The following is a 19,582-nucleotide window of genomic DNA, read 5'->3' on the forward strand; positions in this document are numbered from 1 at the left end:
AAAAACAAACAGACAAACTTATGCAACGGTAGTTAGTTATAATTGATTAGAAACCTCTCCAAACTTACGATTACTCATCATAATCATTGATACGATATTATGTAAAGCTAGAATTTAGTGTATGATAGTGCAATTATTTAATAACAAATTATTAAACTAAATACCTTATCTGATAAAAGTGCTAATAATTAATATATATATTCAAATATATAGATGATTGGATAATGAGCTTCTGTGAGTGTAAATAAGAAAATAATAATTTAAAGAGCGTAAGAATTTAGAGTCTATATTTTCATAAAGAAACAGATATCTCTCGGTTAGACAACAGTAAATTTACGAACTTACAACGCTAAAGTCCGTAGTTTGATGCCCCACGCTGAATACAACAGATAGCTCAATATAGCGTTTTCTAATGACAAACAAAAAAAGACAGTTTAATATTTTTGAAAACTGGCTTTAGCGCTTATATTCTGAGCAAATTAAAAGATGAGGGTTAATGAGCTATGTTTAGGTATTTTTTGCAGCCATTACAACACAGTCAAAAACTAACAGAATTTGTAATTGTTTTATAACATTGTACATCAACACTGAAGATCTTTACTAACCGTCTTCTTTGATATTCTTTTAAAAAAATTTATAAAATAAACAATTAAGCTTCCTTTAATAAAACATCTAAAGTAATTTCCTATTCAGAAATATTGTGAATAAACTGAGACAATGTTGGAGAAATGTGATTTTGCATTGTAAACTCTTGAAATTAAAGAAGAGTTTATCAAAAATAATGAAAAATAGCTAAAGATGTCTTAGTGAATTGGTTTTAATGTTGTTTTAATTTTCGAAAGATCTAGGATATCTATTTGTTTTAGTAAGAATTCATAACTTTAACATAGCAATTGTTAGCTTCACAGTACAAACTATCATAATTATGATAATAACTATCATAACCGTAGTTTAGCCATTTTTATTTTACTTAAGTTATTACATATCACAATTAGTTTAGGATTTTTTTTTATTAAAATGAAAGACTGAACTTGAATATTGCAGCTAATATTGTTATTAGTAACAATAACTAAAAAATGCTAAACATGATATCTAGCCTCACCATGTGATATAGATTATAATAATACTTAACTTCAACATCGTACTTGCGATATGTGGCTTCAACGTATAACCTATGTGGTATGCATTCATACTATGTGTTTGCTATTTTAATATATACATTTTCAATTTTTTTATTTATGCAGGTTTACATAGTTTAATAAGAATTTTCATTTAACGAAGCAACTAATTTTTTTTGCCTTAGTTATTTATTTTTCTGGGTCATTCACCTAAGTTTTCAGTTGTGCTTTTTGTGGGAAACATTTCTACGAAGTTTTATATGTTATACGAAAGTAAACGGGATCTTTTCCATTGCCAAATCAGATTACTCCTCGAGGATGTTTCTTTGTTTGTTTTTTTAACTTCATGCAAAGCTACACGAGGGCTATCTGCGCTAGCCGTCTCTAATTTAGTAGTGTAAGATTAGAGGGAAGGCAACTTGTCATCACCACCCGCTGCCAACTCTTGGGCTACTCTTTTACCAACGAATAGTGGGATTAACCGTCACATTATAACGCCCCCACGGCTGGGAGGGCGAGCATGTTTGGTGTGGTGGGGATTCGAGGCACAGCAGTATGTTAAAAACCGGGTTTCAATACCTGTGGTGGCCAGAGCTACGATAGCCCATTGTGCAGCTTTATACTTAATTCTAAACAAACAAATTACAATTTTGCCTTCTTAACAACTACTTCTCGAGAGATTTACTCTTAACATATATATAGGGAATTCTCTCAGTAAAAGCGCAGTTTTTTTTCTAATTTTAACTGTGTACAATTTCAGAATAAATATTGTTTCATTTTGTTATATATTATACACAACTCTTTCATTTCTTCATGCTCAAGTAAAAGTCTGAGAATTCAGATTCGCCCCAGGATACATTTTTTCTTCCAACTTCCTGTTATTCTACGGAACCTACCTGATCACTCTTAGAAGAAATTAGTTCACCTGAAATTATCACACCAATAATAATAATCATTGTAATTAATTCAAGAATTATAACTGTCATATTTTATTTATTAGTATAACCTATAGTGATAACAGTTAACCTGAATATTTCAATGGCGAAATTTGACCTCACCATGTAACCTTTAGCATTAATAAATAAATAATAAATATTTATAATTAAACATTATAACAGCTTATATTTGGTCTCAACGCATAGCCTCTAGTAATAATGATTAATTTCCACTTTGTAGCTGTGATACTTATAACCGATAGTAACAACACTTAACTTAAACATAGCAGCTGTGATGTTTAACTTCAAAAATAACCGATTCACTTGTACCATTTATTGTTTATTTAATTATATACAAAACTGATATATGTGTAAGTATAAAACTGTTGAATTATCAATTTAAGTCTTTATAAATTTTAACATTTCATTGCTAAATAACTCGACTGGCATATCTAGTTTGATGAATAATAACAGAGACAATATTTGTCGGTGGTAATTTTAAAAAAAATAAATACTTTAAATGAATTTTTAATATGTTTGTTGCATATTATAATTTATCTCGGAAAAGTCACTAGTTTATTATATTAGGTATAATTAGCCTGAAAATAGCCTGAAACTGAGTTTAATTTTAATTTATAAGTTAATTAAACGTCAAGATGTATCAAACGTATAAGATTGATACACACAGTTCTCTTTCTTAATACAGATATATTTTAATAAACAAGTAATAATTTATATTAACAATTATTACAAATATCGATTTATATACGCAAGTTTTACAGACCTACAAACAATACTGACACTTTCATCTGGTTTGAAACTGAATATTTTATCGACGGCTTACGCTGAGTGAATTAATTTTTAATTAATATAGGTACAATGTACTTAACGTGGAACTATCTCTTTGCTGATCACACGTGAGGTTTTCACTACTGAAGTTATATAGTGTCTTTGCAAAAATACAAACGTCTGATGGTAATTCATTGAAGTTACACGGTTTGTAATGTTCGAAATACGTAGTTCGAACATTACAAACCATTTCACTCGTGGTCATATATCTGTGGTTTTTAGATTAATAAGCGTTAATCACAGTTATAGTTTCCGAGGTTTATAGTATACTAACTGTAAGCAAACTATCAATATAACTTGTCTCTTGGCGTTGCTTTGATTAACTTTTATAAGTGTTATACGAATTTCTAGAAATTTCAGCTAAAATAACAATGCTGACGGTCCGCTAGTACTTTCGTATATACATATGTTGTTGTATTCTTACACTTGAGAATCTTCTACAATTTTGGCGAATTGGGAATTTCGCAATGCATGTTTAACGGTATAAGCTAGGTGCATTTGTAAATATATATTTAACTGAAACTAATATCGATACTAAAATACATTTATAATAGTAAATCCATCACAATTTGAAGTACTCAAAAGGTAAGTTAAAGTGTTTCATTTATTTGTTACACGTAACATTTCGTCATTTTATCCCAACAGCTTTTAGGGTTTCACGTATCGTGCCTATGGCGTGTAGAAGTTATGATGACGATGACATTGTTATGATGATGTTATAATTTTGAAATGTGTTTACTAAATATTTCCTTAAGTTTCATTGAAATAATACTATTTATTACTTTCACACAGGCGAGTGTTATAATGACGACTCATATCACTCAACTTGCCTCCGTGTATCAGGCAGCGCCTTCTGCTGGCTCTCTACAATGGTGTAAGGTACATATGCTTCCCTTTTTTGGATTTTCTATTGATAATGATATCAACGTTTTTGAATTTCGTAAATGTAAATACTGTAGCAAGGTTTTATAAAGAGTAAAAGTTACATTAATTACATAAAATTATGTTATCTGAAAGTGAGCGGATAGTTTTATTGTGTTTAGCCGTTAGTTTTTTTGTTTTGTTTTGCTAAATAATCTAGCAGAGGAAGTTTTAAACAAGTCAGAGTTTGCCATTTTACTTTAGTTATACATTTATTAAAACTGTTACTAATTATATTTCCTCATATTTAATGTTTTGTTAGATTTAGAAAGAGTAAATGACAATAATGTTATTTTTAAGGTCCCGTCTGATGGAATGAACATAACAGGTAGTAAGGATGAAACGTCAATAGGTGGCGCTTTTGATGAACTTGTACCGACTTTATTAGAGTGCTTTGCTGTGGTGTTCATCGGGTATGATATATTTCTATATGAACAAGATATAATGATTACTCGTAATCTCACAGAACAAAATTTGAGGTAATACTGTGGAAACAATGTTATCAAAGGTTTGTTTTGTACACTGAATTATTCCAGTTTACACCGTCTTGCCTCCCAATGGCACAGCGGCATTTCTGCGGACTCACAATGCTAAGTCCGAGTTTCGATACCTGTGGCGGGAGAGCGCAGATAGCCCATTGTGTAGCTTTGTACTTAATTCTAAACAAACAAACCGTCTTTAGAAAATCGTTACAAAACATGTTCATCCTTTTGATTGGTTATTTGTGAGAAGTGATATAGCTGTAGAATCACTTCGTGCTTTATTCTGTGTATAATTTACGTAATAAGCTTTTTAAAACATTTGGCTTATGTCGATACATATTTTTATGTTTGCATATATTTAATTTTCTCGTACACCATACCCTTGCTTTTAGAACTGAGGATTGGTATTAAAAATCCTTTATTTGAAAATTTTTCTATCCAGAAGAATTTGCGGATTTCAAACTGATTGGAGTAATGCACTTTTTTGTGGCTAAAGATGATAGCTTTACCAAAAGGAAACTGTTTCCAAGCTATTTTTTATGACGGCTTTATGAATTGTTGTTTAGCTTTCATTCGAATGCATTTTTGTCCAAAAATGTGAAACTTTGATTATAATGTTCTGTCAGACGGTTTCATTATTTGAATCTTGATGTTATTAATACCAGCAGAATTGTATACTTGTGAAAAAACAAAAATCAAGAAGTAATTTGGAACAAATCGTTTTTAAAATGATGTTATTACTTTTCATAATCTATTTAGAATGATTTAAAACCAGTTAACGCATATAAAATACATCGACATGTTATATATATATATATATTTAAAATAACTTAGTAGCCCAGCTGTTTAAGTAGCTGAACTATGAATAGCTACTGGGTCAATATTTTATTTCATTTTAAACGATAGAGATGTTAGAGTGTCGTAATATCATTATGATTACTCGCATTTCTTAGCCTTTCTGGGTAACGCAACTTTTATGATTAACAATCAAACTCTGCAATCAAAATTATGTACATAAATCCAAACGGCATTTTATAGTAATTATATAAAGTAAATTATGAAAGGATATTTTTAGTCACTTTAAATAATGAATACTCTTTTGTAGAAATTTAATTCTGTATTATGCTTGGAGTCATATTTTCTCGAATTATTCTGTGTAGTGTATTACCACAAATTCTAAAGTTATTTGATGTGAAAAGGTAAATATGTCCATATAACTAGTAATTCTCTAACACAAATAACACTAGACTACTTTGGAGGAGTTTTTGTTCTAAATATATAGACTAGTAATGATTTTTTGTAGATGATGATTGATACATAATTTGAACTGATTTTAAGGACAAACAATTCTATATCTTAATTTTGTAAGTTTGTAATGAGTGGTTCGTTTTTCCAGGTATCTTGCTGGTCGCTTCCGCTTAATCTTGGGGCCTGAGATCAAGGGTCTGAGTGTCTTTACTTCTGAGTTTGCTCTTCCTCCTTTAATCTTCCTTAACCTGGTGACCATCAACTTAGGGAATGTCAACTGGTCGTTCATTGCCGGAATATTGCTGGGGAAAGTTGCAGTGTTTTTTTTGGTTGCAACAACAACAGTAGCCATACACCGACCTATTAATCTTGCATTTGCAGGACTATATGCCATATTTTGCACACAAGGAAATGATTTTGGTTTAGCTTATCCAATAGGTATGCTACATAACCTTTTGTTTTAATATTGAGAACTTATTTTCAGTGAGCTGATGAAGTTATGGTATTTTTTAAGTGAACTGTCATATCACTGTGTAGCAATGGAGCTAGTAAAGGAATTGATGTTTGATAAGAAACATGACACTAGATATCAGTTTTTATTTATGCTCAGACAATCTGAAAAGCTAGATAAAGTCCCGCGCTATTAATAAAAAATATTTAGTTTTGTATAAGTTAGTAATTTAACCCACATGATGTTAACAGTTCTAAAATAAAACTCTACGGTGTTCTTCTGTAATGGTGCTGCTATACTGTGATCTTAACGTTCACAGCCTGTCAATTGCTACATCATCTTCGTAGGTAATTGAGCCGACAGACTGTGTATTAATTTTTAAAAAAATCAAAAGCAAGTAAATGTGAAAATAGTTCAAATAGATTAACACAAATATGAGTACTCACATGAAAAACAATTAGTTATTGTTTAAACTACGAGTAACAATAAAATACTATTTAAGCTAGTAATTGAGAAATAACAATAAACTTCAGAAAATGCACAATATTGCCTTGAAAAGTTGAATATTTTGTTTTTATTTCAGTTTCTTCGCTTTATGGACACAGACATCCAATGTATGCTGGTTACCTTTATCTAATCGCCCCAATCTCTCTAATGATTTTAAACCCCATTGGATTCCTTATGATGGAAATTGAGCGTGTTCGTAGTGGATCTATCCAAGTAGCTGATAACCGGTCATCAAGATGGCTTGTGACCAAAATGATTCTATCAGTGTTGTGGGAAATCTTGAAAAATCCAAACGTTTTTATGACAATACTTGGAATTATAGGAAATTTTGTTTTTGCTGGAGAATTACCTGCAGTTATTTATGGAATATTACGGGTAAGTAAGTACCTTAGAGCTACACTGTACTTTTAATTTGCTATTAGCATCTTTGCAAATATCATGTTAATTTTACACACACACACACGCACATATAAATAATTTGGCAACAATTATTCCTTTATATTAAAAACGTGCTCTCCTGAGTACGTAACTGACATTGTACTATAAATGAAAATATTGTGTTTTTTTTATTTAACTTGAATATTATCTTAGTTATAAGCTTAGTTAAAATGCTGCTTAATGCTGTATCAAGGTATGAGAAAATGACAATTAGTGGACGGCAGTGAACTCCTCAGTTGGGGTTTAACTTACCAACAGTTGGTAGTTATTTCCGATAAACTTGTTTGCAATTAAGTACAAAGCTACGCAATGAGCTATGTGTGCTCTGTCCACCATGGGTATCTAAATTCGACTTCTGTAGTTGTAACTCCACAGGCATGTCGGTGTGTCATTGGAGTATTTAGGTAAGAACAGGTGGAGACCTTAACATGGTAATTTTATGGGGAAAGATGTATGACCTTAAAAAAATATGTAGCATTTATATACTTAAATTGGAGCAGTTCCTAGAAAAATGCGTGGTGAAACGTATACATGTAGAGTACAGTAGCTTTAAAATTATTAATTAACCTATTCATAATAGACAATTGATCCTGTGAGCCAGTTAAAATTTGTTTTCTTTTTTTTGCACACATGTACGCTACTTTTAAAATTTGAATAATCCTGTTATATTTTGACTATCAAAAGTATAAAATTAAGTATGATAGAAGGAAATTAAATAATCATTTAGCCATATTATACAGAAAATAATGGTCCATTTGATCCTTCTAAGCTGTCTTTATACATTAACCCTTGAGAAAAGTAAAAATCTGTACTTATTTTTATTCTTTATGTAAATCACTTTAAGCTTTTGTAAAGTGCTGGACTCCACTAATGACTACGGTTACTCATTTAATAAGTCAATCAAATTGTTCAAAATTTTAAACTGGTGTCCTATCGTCTAATTATCTTCAGAAAACAGCCTATCGATAATCTTAATAATATCACCTTTTCTCTTATCAATGTTAATGCATTTTTGTAAGATAACCCTTTCGTCTTTGAAATCGTCCTAGTGGTCCTTCTCTGAACCCTTTCCAATAAATTGTTATTCTGGTTTTAGGTCAGGGCAAATTATTCTAAATGAGGTCTATTTACTGATCTGTGCAGAGAGATAATTACTTTTTAAACTTGCATTCGATATTTCTATATATATACGCGCTAAAATTTTACTAGCTTCCGTACTAAAAATTGAGAACCGTATTGATAGTTTGTTTTACTTGTCTACTGCTATGCTAAGGTCTTTTGCTTTAACGCAATAAACTTAGTTTCCGTCGTTATTAAACGAGTAATTCAAATATATATAATTAAAGGTCATTTGTCAAATCTTTGTCTAACTTATGAAATGATTTAAGTCATTTTGTAATTCCTCAACATTCTCAATCGAATTCACTTTACTAATTCACTAATTATGTTTCTATCGGCATCATTAATATAATTAAAACAAATCAAGGACTCAACACTGACTTCAGAATCACTCCACATTTTGAATAGAACCCATTAGTAAGAACATTGTTTTTATCCAACCATCCTACAATCCACTTAACAATCGATACAGTTTTCTTTAGCTCATGTTTTGTGTGCCACTTTAATGAACAAAAGTTCAAAAGAAATATTAAAAACTCTCCTTTACTTCTCCCAGAAATCACGGATTCCAAAATATCGTAAAGTATTGGTCTCCATTATCGCCAAAGGTAACTCAGTCTATAAGTCAGTTACCCCTTTAACTTGCAGTAGAAGTATGCATCACTTTTTACTCTGATAATGTACTGTAGATATGACAAGAATAATATTTTTAATAAAACGGCTCCATTGTTTTACAGGTTTTGAGTTCTGCTTTTGCTGGCACAGTGCTGTTCTTACTTGGGTTTCGTGTGGTTGGTGCAGCGGCTAGCTTAGCTGGCTCAGGTCTCCTACTACCTGGTGTGTTATTAGCTGTGAGAATGTAAGTACTTCAGATAATAGTATTGGCAAAGCCAGAGACAGGCTTACGTTTTTGGTAAGGTTTTCTTATCTTGGGTGAAATGCTGAATTACACATCTTTATACAGGTTTTTGATAAAATTGTTTGATGTGACAATAAATCGTTCATGACGTTCATAGGACTTGTCTCCCTATACAACTTACATATATAGATATTTACTATAACATGCACTTCTCAGTTTAACAGCACTAAGTGTATATGTATTCCGTATTGGTAATAATGATATTATTTTGGCCAAAAGTATATGTTAGTAATCATGCATTTCTCTGATCAATGGAAATCCTTTTGAGAAAATAGGAGACACGTTTTCCGATTCATATCAAGCGGAAAACGTGTCTCCTATTATCATATTAACATTATGTTCTGATTATCATATGCAGATTAGTTTTAATCGAGTTTTCTCATCAAGTACTTAAGCTAGAATACTGTGGAATACTACTAATTATCTTGGAAATTAAGGAAAACCAAGTAATTTCAATCATTAATTAGGTTGTTCTAACTGCTATTATCAAGTGATTAGAATACATAATTAGGTTTTAGTTATAATATATATATATATATATATGCCCACTTAGGTAGTTTGTTCTGATTAGAAATTAATTACTATGAACCTTCTCTTGATAACTGATAAAACAACGGTTGTAAGTTCCTTGCAGTGTTAATATTCTAACTGATGGTTTAAACCCTTTGTAGTGTTGACATATTCACAATATGTTGGCTGATAGTGTAAGTTCTTTGTAGTATTGACATATTCACACTATTGTAGTTAATGATATGAGACTGTTATTCCAAGCCATTATTCTCAATAGTGTAGTTGTTCGTCTCTGACTTTATATATAACCAAAAATGTACTGGGACATCTTTCTTAGTACCAGCCAAGTTGAAAGTATCACAAACGCACTCTTTGCACCATCTGTTTCCTCAACTCTATCTCCTTCAGCACCTTTGTCCATCTAATATATTTATCAATAACGTACATATGATTTCAGCTGACCCGCATATACTACATATGTTTATACGTTACGTAACTCCTGAATTTTGTAATTTGATGGGGTGAGTTGTTGAATAACAAGGTTTGGTCCATTTCAATTGGTGTATACCACATCCATACATCTTTTTACAGATTTTTGATAAAATATTTTGATGTGTTAATAAATCATTCATGACGTTCATAGGACTTGTCTCCTTATACAATTTACATATATAGATATTTACTATAACATGCACTTCTCTGTGTCGGAACTATTTTTTGTTAACAGTACCTAAGTATTTAGAGAACTGTGAGGCAACTTTTCTAATATAGCAAACATAATCTCTGTCTATATGGGGAAAGGTTATGTATGCATGACCCAGGTAGCCACTGGGACATACTATACTTTTTTGTTGTTTGTTAGTTATTTTGCTAGTCTCATTTATTTCTCTTTCAAATATAATTCGTACAACCATTCATAGCTGTACGCCAATAGTTACAAACCATAACTGAAATACACCATCGTTTTGGAATATTGTACTTACTTAGTGTTTAGTCAAAAATATCAAATTTCGTATTTAACCTTCATTTTTTACGTTGCAAGTGGTAACACATGCGACTGTGTTTCTAATTTATTATGGTATACTTCTTTACATTTAATGAAATAGTTATTCAGTTTTTTAAACTTACTTTTAACGTACACATAACCTTGTCACTGAACTTTAGTTCGACTATTCCACAAGTAATATTTGCAGATAACGCAAATGGTAGATCCATCCTCGAAACGTCCATACGTGAATCAAGATTAACTGCTATGTTTATTCTAGGAGTTACATATGTTAAACGCGTTAGAACCATGCTATTGCACTAGCTTCCAGCTTATCCCCATTAGCTAGAACGCAGTTAGCGTTTACTGATCTAGGTAGTGACTTTGCTACAAATTTCCGAGTGAAGGCGCTGCTTCAGTACTTGCTAAAAACTTAGCTTTATGACTAGATATGACTATAGGTGTTTACCAGACTATGTTTGAATCAATTTGAATTGAGTAAATAACCAAATATTTTGATGCAGATATTTTACTGTGTCTCCCCAAGACAGTGGCCAAACTGAAAACCTGGGGCCAACTAGTTTAAAATAGTTGGTTTTACGATCCTGAAAACTCACCTCTGATCTAATTTGCTGCTTAACACCAGGGGGAAATGACTTCTGTAGCATCTTCTTCTGCACCTTCATTCAATGTTGGCAGTCCTGGCTGTTCACAATAATAATGTGAATCTCAATTTCTATCAGGATGTTTATCAAATGACTGTCTTTATACAACTGTTAATCAGCAGATAACGACAAAATATTTTCATTTTATGGGGGATCTCCATCGATACTGATGCTTATAGCAATTTGTAACACTGGTTGCAATAAGTGACGAAATTTTTAATGTGCATTTCTTCTTGAGGCAATATGCTAGTAACTGGAACCATAGTAGTAGCTTTCTCTGTTCTTTTTTTTTCCAAAACTTTACTTAACGTAAATACATCAAGCTTCATCACGACTAATAAAGCTTATGTTAGAATTCCAATGTCTCAGTTGCATGTAAATTATGCAACATAGTCTTTCTTGACTAACTTTCAATAAGTTTGTTAATAGGGATACATTATGGTCTATCGCAGCCATGTTCAAACACATACTTTGTAATATAAGTGGTTTAAATTGTTTTCATAGCTTTCAATATTCCCTGAGTGTTTCTTTTGTCTGGCCTTAATTATTCTTTTCTATGGATAACTCAATTTTTTAAAGTTTAAAACTCTAATACAGTTATTCTATGGTTGAGTCTCGACTGCCTAATTACTATTCACTCAAATGCTGTACACCTTTCAAGTCTAGACAATCAGGGCCAATGGAAGGTCTTGAATCCATTAATTTTCACAGCTATCTACTTGAAATGCATCAACAAAAGGCATACATCGTCGGTCACAAAACCATTGTAAAATTGTATGTTTATTGATTTTGCATCACTATTCTATGCTAAGAATATTGAGCATTCGTAGGTAATCTCTCTCTCCACAGGGGGCCTGGCATGGCCATGCGCGTAAGGCGTGCGACTCGTAATCCGAGGGTCGCGGGTTCGCGCCCCATCGCGCTAAACATGCTCGCCCTCCCAGCCGTGGGGGTGTATCATGTGACGGTCAATCCCACTATTCGTTGGTAAAAGACTAGCCCAAGAGTTGGCGGTGGGTGGTGATGACTAGCTGCCTTCCCTCTAGTCTTACACTGCTAAATTAGGGACGGCTAGCACAGATAGCCCTCGAGTAGCTTTGTGCGAAATTCCAAAACAAACAAACAAACCCTCTCCACAGGTAAAACTAAATAAAATAATTCCAGGAAAGGTGCTGAGACATGATTTGTGATCATTGGTTTTATGTGAATGTAAGCTGTACAATGTACTGCCTATGCAAGCATATAAAAAATCTAAATTGGTGGCTGTATATTTTAGTGAGCTGCTAAACGATCTGATAGCCACTCTGATTTGGATGCAATGCAAACTTTCTTGCTAAAATTCATTTTAACCTTGTCTATTTGCTGTTGTGGCGTTTGTGAAAGTGAAGATAGTCAGAAGGGTACACTTACTAAAAATGTCTCAACCTTTCAGATGTTCTAATACTTCAAGCTCATTACCGATGAACAGTGCACTCAGGACTGACAACTTTCGAATGTAACAGAGATCTCTCTGTCTCACTAACTTCCCTTTTTCACTATTCAGGGGATCACTATGGATGCGTTTCTCTTCCTCTCTCTGCTTTAGTTCATTGGTCTACAGAAAACAGACGTAGTAAGAGTCGCTGTAAGTAATGGGATTGAAAATAGACTTTTAAAACTGCCCATCATGATTCACAACTAATATCTGCTAAATCCTCAATAATAACCACAATTTTAGATAATCTATTCTCTTCTTTGACAATCTGTTAATTGTTACCTGACTGATTGGTAGATCCTCAAAATAAATATTCTTAGGAAGTATTAGGTAGATATGGATGTTCTCAAGCTGTGTGGGCTGATAAAATGAAGTATACAAGTTACAAAACCTGTAACAAATAACAGAGATTCTTAGTTCAAATATGTTAATCTGATGAATACATTTTTTGAACTAGAATGAAATGGTCATGTAAAAAGTAATAGAAGACCGTGTGCTTCACCTCTCTCTATATTACCATAGCGAACACCATGATGAACAATAAATGTTTAGCGCCAAAATTTCGAAGTGACCTTTCAGGAAATACTAAAATGCCACTACTTAATTGCCTTAATAAATATAATGTGGGTATATATATATAATAATGATTACTAACTTGAACTATATCCTTTGATAAACTTACATATAACCTCATAGTAAATTCCTCACCAAGAACTGTGGATCCACTGTGGATATTAGAAACATATTCCTCCGTTCATGATATGATTCAGTGTACTGAAATTATAGTTAATTTATCAGTACTGTGTATTTGTTATTAGAGATATTAATTGTCAGAATTACAATCATTGATGATATAATTATATAACAATACTAGAGGATATATACATAGTTTACATCATGTTTAAACTGTTAAGTAAGAAGTTTTCTTTCTTGTGACAAGATTAACCATAATTATAATAATTATTATAAATAATTACCTTTGAGCCTTCGGATCACACTACACCCTTGCAAATTACTAGGCCACATCTAGCTGTTTTTCTAGCTGTGCAGTTTTATTTTTTACTTAGTTTTACTTACCATTTTTAAAGTAAAAATTTTATACATTTTATACATTTCGTTATCTTAATCATCTTTGGTTATTTTAAATTAGAATTTTAAATAAACATAGTATTAACCCTTGGAATGCTATTTTTCTCCAAGTTTTTTATGGATTTTATCAGTATATAAGACATGGAAAAAAGCTTTGTGGTGTTTCTGGTGCTTAAGAAAAAACTTTTACTTGAACAATGCGCTTAAGATAAAAAAGATTGCTAAATTATTTTGTACAAAAGCCCCAAAATATAGCCCGAACGCTTTCGACAGATAGACCCAATTTTATCAAAGATGAAGGCGAACTTTAGCATTATTGACAGGTTGACTTGTCTTTAGTGGGACGAAAGACTCTTGCTGTTTTGCCTGATGAAACAAGTCTACCCGACCAAAGTGATAGGGTTTTATCGCTTTTCTAATATAGTTGAAGCTTTATGTATGCTTTTAGACTTTTAATATGATGTGTGATAAAATAATTAATCAAGGAGCTTTACTCACGTTGAAATATTCATTTCTAGCATTAAAAAAGCACAAAAACTATGAGGAGGGTTCGAAAATGTACCTTAACCTATGTATTAATCCTAACAATCATTTTAAAGCTTTTAATTGCGATCATTCATATTTCTGAGCTTATAGTTTCAATTATGAATATATACAAGATCTGTTCTGTGTATTCTTTATCATCCAGGTTGGCCACTCCCTTAATACTTTGTGCCACTGTTAAACTATTGTGTACTAAGGCTTCTGACCAGGATGATCTGGTCAATTACGCGTTTCTTTATGGCACTGTACCAACCGGCCCCGTTGTTCTTCTATTTGCTGCTCAGTATGGGCTTCCTACTGACATGGTAAGTGTGGATAGAAAACAGAATAATTGTAGTTCAACCATAGTGTATGTGTGTGATTAGCTAAAATTTCTCATAAAACGTTTGATTAAGTTTTATGTTTTTACTGAGTATACTTAACTGGTTCGACTTAGAAACCTTAACCTTTTAAAGTGAGCAGAACAATTTTTCGTCAGCAATCACAATGTTAATGACAAATAATTAAAATGTTTATTTTTTTTGGAATATTCGCGTATAACTACTCAAGTTCCGTCCCGAAATAACTGCCAGACTAGAGGGAAGGCAATAAGTCAAGAGCACCCACTGCCAGCTACTGATCCACTCTTAGTTCACCGAATAGCCGGAGTTTATTGTCGCCATTATAACTCACCTCCAAATTACAGAGCATTTTATTGCTATTTTTTCGGCTACAAGATGTGAAGGTGGGAGTTGCAGATCTATAGTGTGGCACGTTAACCACTAGGTCACGTCTGGTCTAAGTAGTGTGTACTTTTTTTGTTGACCCACAAACGTTAGTTCTAATGTGCAGGTACGTTTATTTGCACTATTAATATTCGTGCTCCCGCAGTTCTGATCTCTGTAACTTTTCTATAGCTGGAATCAATGTACTGTAGCTAACGTTAAAACAAGTAATTATACGTTTCTATTACTATGGCAGGTTTAAGTGATGTTATTATATACGTAGTTTTATCATTTTTATTTATTTATTGACGCCAATATTACTCGTACTAACAAAAGGAGCCCTTTAAGGAAGCTAAAGTTGTGTGAAGGACAACATTAGATAATATCACCCTTTTTTTGTTATCAAATCTCTATTGACCTCATTAAACGTTTACTGCGTACTTTGCTTTGTGGAAGGTAATAATTAACTCAAGTAAATGATTAGATACGTTTGTCTTTAGATTCAAAACCAAATCATATAACAAATGGAAATATGTCATATTTCGAGTGTTTTTTATCCCCTTTTTGAGTAAAAATCCTAATACAAAATATTCTGCATACATGGGCGAACAGTTTATAGTTACCATACAATAAATTACGGTAATAGAGTCAGTCGACTCTGAGTGACGGATGCTAATACCACATGCATAATATTTTATCGTTATAATAAGATTACAGAACTGCTGCATAGCTTTTCTCCTTGATCATTCACGCAGCCAAATGTTTGTAGGGTGTGTTGTCGTTCAGTTATTTATGGGTGTTTCAGTTTCCTCTTTTTTTTCCAAGTGCCCTTAGAGGCTCAATGATAAATTTTAAAGCTTACAACGCTAAAATTTAGTTTTCGATACCCGTAGAGGCAGAACACACATGGCCCCTTGTGTAGCTTTGTGCTTAACAACAACCAAACCAAATTTTGTTCTTAACAGAGGAATAAGATTTTTGGAACTCTTGACCAGTGAATTCACATAGCTTGAAGGTCATTTGAAACAAGTTCTTCTAAAATACAGATATTTTATTTTTTTATTCTTGTCACAACGACAGTAACTAAATTGTCTCTCTTGAATGTAAGTAGAAAATTTCATGGCTTTTGTGATACTAAGTTTTTTGATGTTGCAGATTTTTAGTATAACAACATTGTGCCAAATTCCTATTTTTACATAATGAATTCGACTTGTAAGGTGCCATGATAATATTTTTACTACAACTATACAGGGACACAAATTTATATGCATGTCTAATTTCGCTGTAATTGTATTATATAGTTTAAATAATATATCTATCAGAACAAACGTGTTTTAGAAGTGTGAATACGAGAAATATTTTAACACCTGATTTCATTGTGTTATGTTTTCGAATAATTTTAAGACATAAACCATCATAATCTTAAAGTTTCGTGTTTTCTTTAGGATATTCAGGGTACAGTCGATTTTCATCGTCGCTTTGTTTAATTTGTTTTTTGAATTTTGCGCGAAGTTACACACAGGCTATTTTTAATATCCATCCCTAATTTAGCAGTGCAAGACTAGAAGGAAAGCAGCTAGTCATTACAAACCACCACCAACTCTTTGGATACTCTTTTAACCAAGAAATAATGAGATTGACCGTAACATTATTACGTTCTCAGCGCTGAAAGGGCGAGCATGTTTGGTGTGATAGGGATTAAACCACAACCTTCAGATTACGAGTCAAGTGCTCTAACCACCTGACCACGTCAGGCTGTTGGTCCTTAGCAAACACATAAATATCTTAATAACTGTCTTATTTAATTTTCAGTAATAACTAATAGCCTTGTCTGAATGTTTCAATTGTAAAGTATATATAGTTTTAGTTTAAAAGCGATAGTTTATACGATATAACATAAAATTATATTCATTAATATTATTCTTATGTAGGTAAAATTGAACCTTTTTTTTCCACCAGCTTGCATCAACTATGGTAGTTTGTACCTTTCTAAGTGGTCCACTGATGTTTATTTCGGCAAAGATGATTACATTAAACTTCACGGGAGTTCTTTCGTACGCAGGCCATTTAAATAACACGTTGTTTTATATTAGTATCATTGGAGTTCTTGTTTGTGTAAGTACTCGCAAGAAATTTATTTTCTTCTATGCTGTATAGATGGTTAGACACACTGATAATAATTGTACAATACTAATAACAACGGCGTAATAATCGAGAGATTTTTGGAATATTGACAAACAAAGATCCAGTTATAAATGCGTGAAAGCAGTCGGTTAGTTATTGTTCTAATTATTTAGTGAAGTACTTAGTACGAGAGATCATTTTATTGAGGTATTAATATTTGTAGTGAATTAAAATGTAGGGAAGTTAGTTAGTGATTGCGTGTACTTACAGTTTTTGTAGTTTGTCAACTTAATCAGTTGGTTAACAAGGAAATTCAGTTGAAAGTGAAAATGTTACTTGTGAATATAGGCCAACAACTCTGTACAAGTGAAAGTAGTCTGTAGCAAACGTTAGAAGAGAAATACGTTAGTTATTATCATCATGTTAACTGAGTTATTATTTTCACCATGTAATCTAAAAGATACTGCCGAACGATAAGAACGGTATAATACGTTATATCATTTTTATTGTTCTATTTCGTGATAATATTAGCAACCATACAAAATGATGAAAACATCGAAATGAGACTATTTTTGCTATTTTAAAAGTTTTTTTTCACTTTGATAAAATTACACGAGACACTCAGTACATGTCTAACTGAAAAACATAGCTGCTAAGTGTACTTTTCTTAATTCATAATTTCCTCGGGGTCGTCGTGGTGAAATCACAGAGCGACTGATATGCCTTGCGTAAATTTAGTTTAATTCATGTTTTCATCAGTTTCATAACGAAATACTGAAGTGTGTCAAGGAATTTAAAGACAAAATATATTCTTACGAACGTTTTTTTTAATTCGCTTTACTGTATACTTATGTCGTATTAGAAGACTAAAGTAAATTAAAATCATGATATATCCAAAATATTTTTAAGTAGGTTAAGCTTGAAAGAATGAGTGAACCGATAATAAGAGATATAAAATCGATTCATAGAACCTTATTTATTATTATTCGCTTAGATATTACTGATCATTTGAATTCAAAAATAAGTGTCTAATAAAACCATGAAAAGCAGTGTTAAGAGGTTTTGATTACTAATCGTATCTATTGAAATTATTAAAACAAGTAGCGATATATTTAAGCAATATTTTGAGAATAATTGGTACACCTGATCTGAATCAGTACTTTCTGAAACCTTATGTATTTTAAATATATAAAATTGTTTTAATCACTGTTTATGAATACCATTTAATGTTTTTCATTATAGTAACCAGATAATTTAAAAGGAAAAACTTGCATGAATTATTTGGTATTTGCAATTGAACTTATGTAAGTTATGCCTTTCAACAATAAATATTGAATAATGTAACAATTTTTAGACTTGGGTGGCCATCTTATTCCTGCTCAGTGGACGATGGAAGCGAGCTCCTCACATGGTTACTTTCTGTCTTGTGATTAGTCAAGTGGGTATCACGCCTTTTGTTTTTGACATAAAACCGTTGTTATACTATTTCATTTTAATTAAACAAATTCTACTCCTGAATGGGCTTTCTTGGATTAAATAGATGACTAAACTTTAAGTTATAAAATGCTTAAGCTCCAGATTACATTTCCTTAACTCCACAAAAAAAAGTGAAAGTTGATATTTTGTTTAGAACAATGCTACTGTTAATTTTGTTAACCCGATGATACGAAAAAATACAGACAGATTATGGCAGAAATAGTAACTCTATTTCATTTCTTTACGAGGCTTTTATAAAACAATAGGAACTGTATTAAATCCCCTTTCTGCTTTGCTCTAGTCACTGCTATAAGACCTATTTTACATTTAACAGACTCTTTATCTTAAAATTTACTTTATTTCTCGTCCGACAATCATTTACATTTATTTTCAATACTTACATTAAAATTAAATTTCTTTCGCATCTTGTATTAAAAAAAATTAATTATTTTACAAGTTCTTGTCACGTTAATCACTTTATTTCCGTCACAACTCATATCATAAGACAATGATTGTTTATTTATGCCTCATTTGTCTTTATAGATCAATTTAACTTCGATTTAACAGTCAATTTCATTATTCGGTTAAAAGTGAATCAAAACAGTTGTGATGGTGATGAAGCTGACTAGTTGCCTTCTTTGTAGTGGGCAGCTCAAAATTAGGAACGACTCCATCTGATCTATAAAGATATCCGACCTGACCATTTATCTTATTTGTCGTATGAGGTATCATTCAGAATGAAAATACCGATGCAAAATCCTGCAAAATATAATACAAGTAATTCATTTTGTTTGAAGGCACTTCCGATTAAGCTGCTCCCCACTAATACAGTGGTAAGTCTACGGATTTACAACGCTAGAATCAGGGGTTCGATTCACCTCGGTGGGCTCAGCAGATAGCCCGATGTGGCTTTGCTATAAGAAACACATACATGATTAACCTTTTAATTTTGCAAGTAATTAAAAAACACCCAAAAAACTTGATATAGTCTTTTCACATAAGAAATAAATTTAAGTCTAACTTAT

General features: G+C 32.0%; 1 protein-coding gene across 4 annotated transcripts in view; it reads left to right on the forward strand.

Annotated features, from left to right (window-relative positions):
- Positions 1–19,582, forward strand: part of LOC143252953 (lysosomal cholesterol signaling protein-like) — a 68,368-nt gene that overhangs the window by 20,008 nt on the left and 28,778 nt on the right. For all 4 annotated transcript variants that reach the window (XM_076505899.1, XM_076505898.1, XM_076505897.1 and 1 more), the window contains 8 exons: positions 3,695–3,781; positions 4,124–4,236; positions 5,702–5,991; positions 6,588–6,886; positions 8,806–8,927; positions 14,399–14,558; positions 16,917–17,072; positions 18,436–18,519. In XM_076505899.1, coding sequence (XP_076362014.1) covers positions 3,707–3,781; positions 4,124–4,236; positions 5,702–5,991; positions 6,588–6,886; positions 8,806–8,927; positions 14,399–14,558; positions 16,917–17,072; positions 18,436–18,519 — 1,299 coding nt within the window. In that variant the 5' untranslated portion in view covers positions 3,695–3,706. The remainder of the gene's footprint in view (positions 1–3,694; positions 3,782–4,123; positions 4,237–5,701; positions 5,992–6,587; positions 6,887–8,805; positions 8,928–14,398; positions 14,559–16,916; positions 17,073–18,435; positions 18,520–19,582) is intronic.

The sequence above is a fragment of the Tachypleus tridentatus genome, chromosome 6, assembly GCF_004210375.1.
Source record: "Tachypleus tridentatus isolate NWPU-2018 chromosome 6, ASM421037v1, whole genome shotgun sequence".
Lineage (NCBI taxonomy): Eukaryota > Metazoa > Arthropoda > Merostomata > Xiphosura > Limulidae > Tachypleus > Tachypleus tridentatus.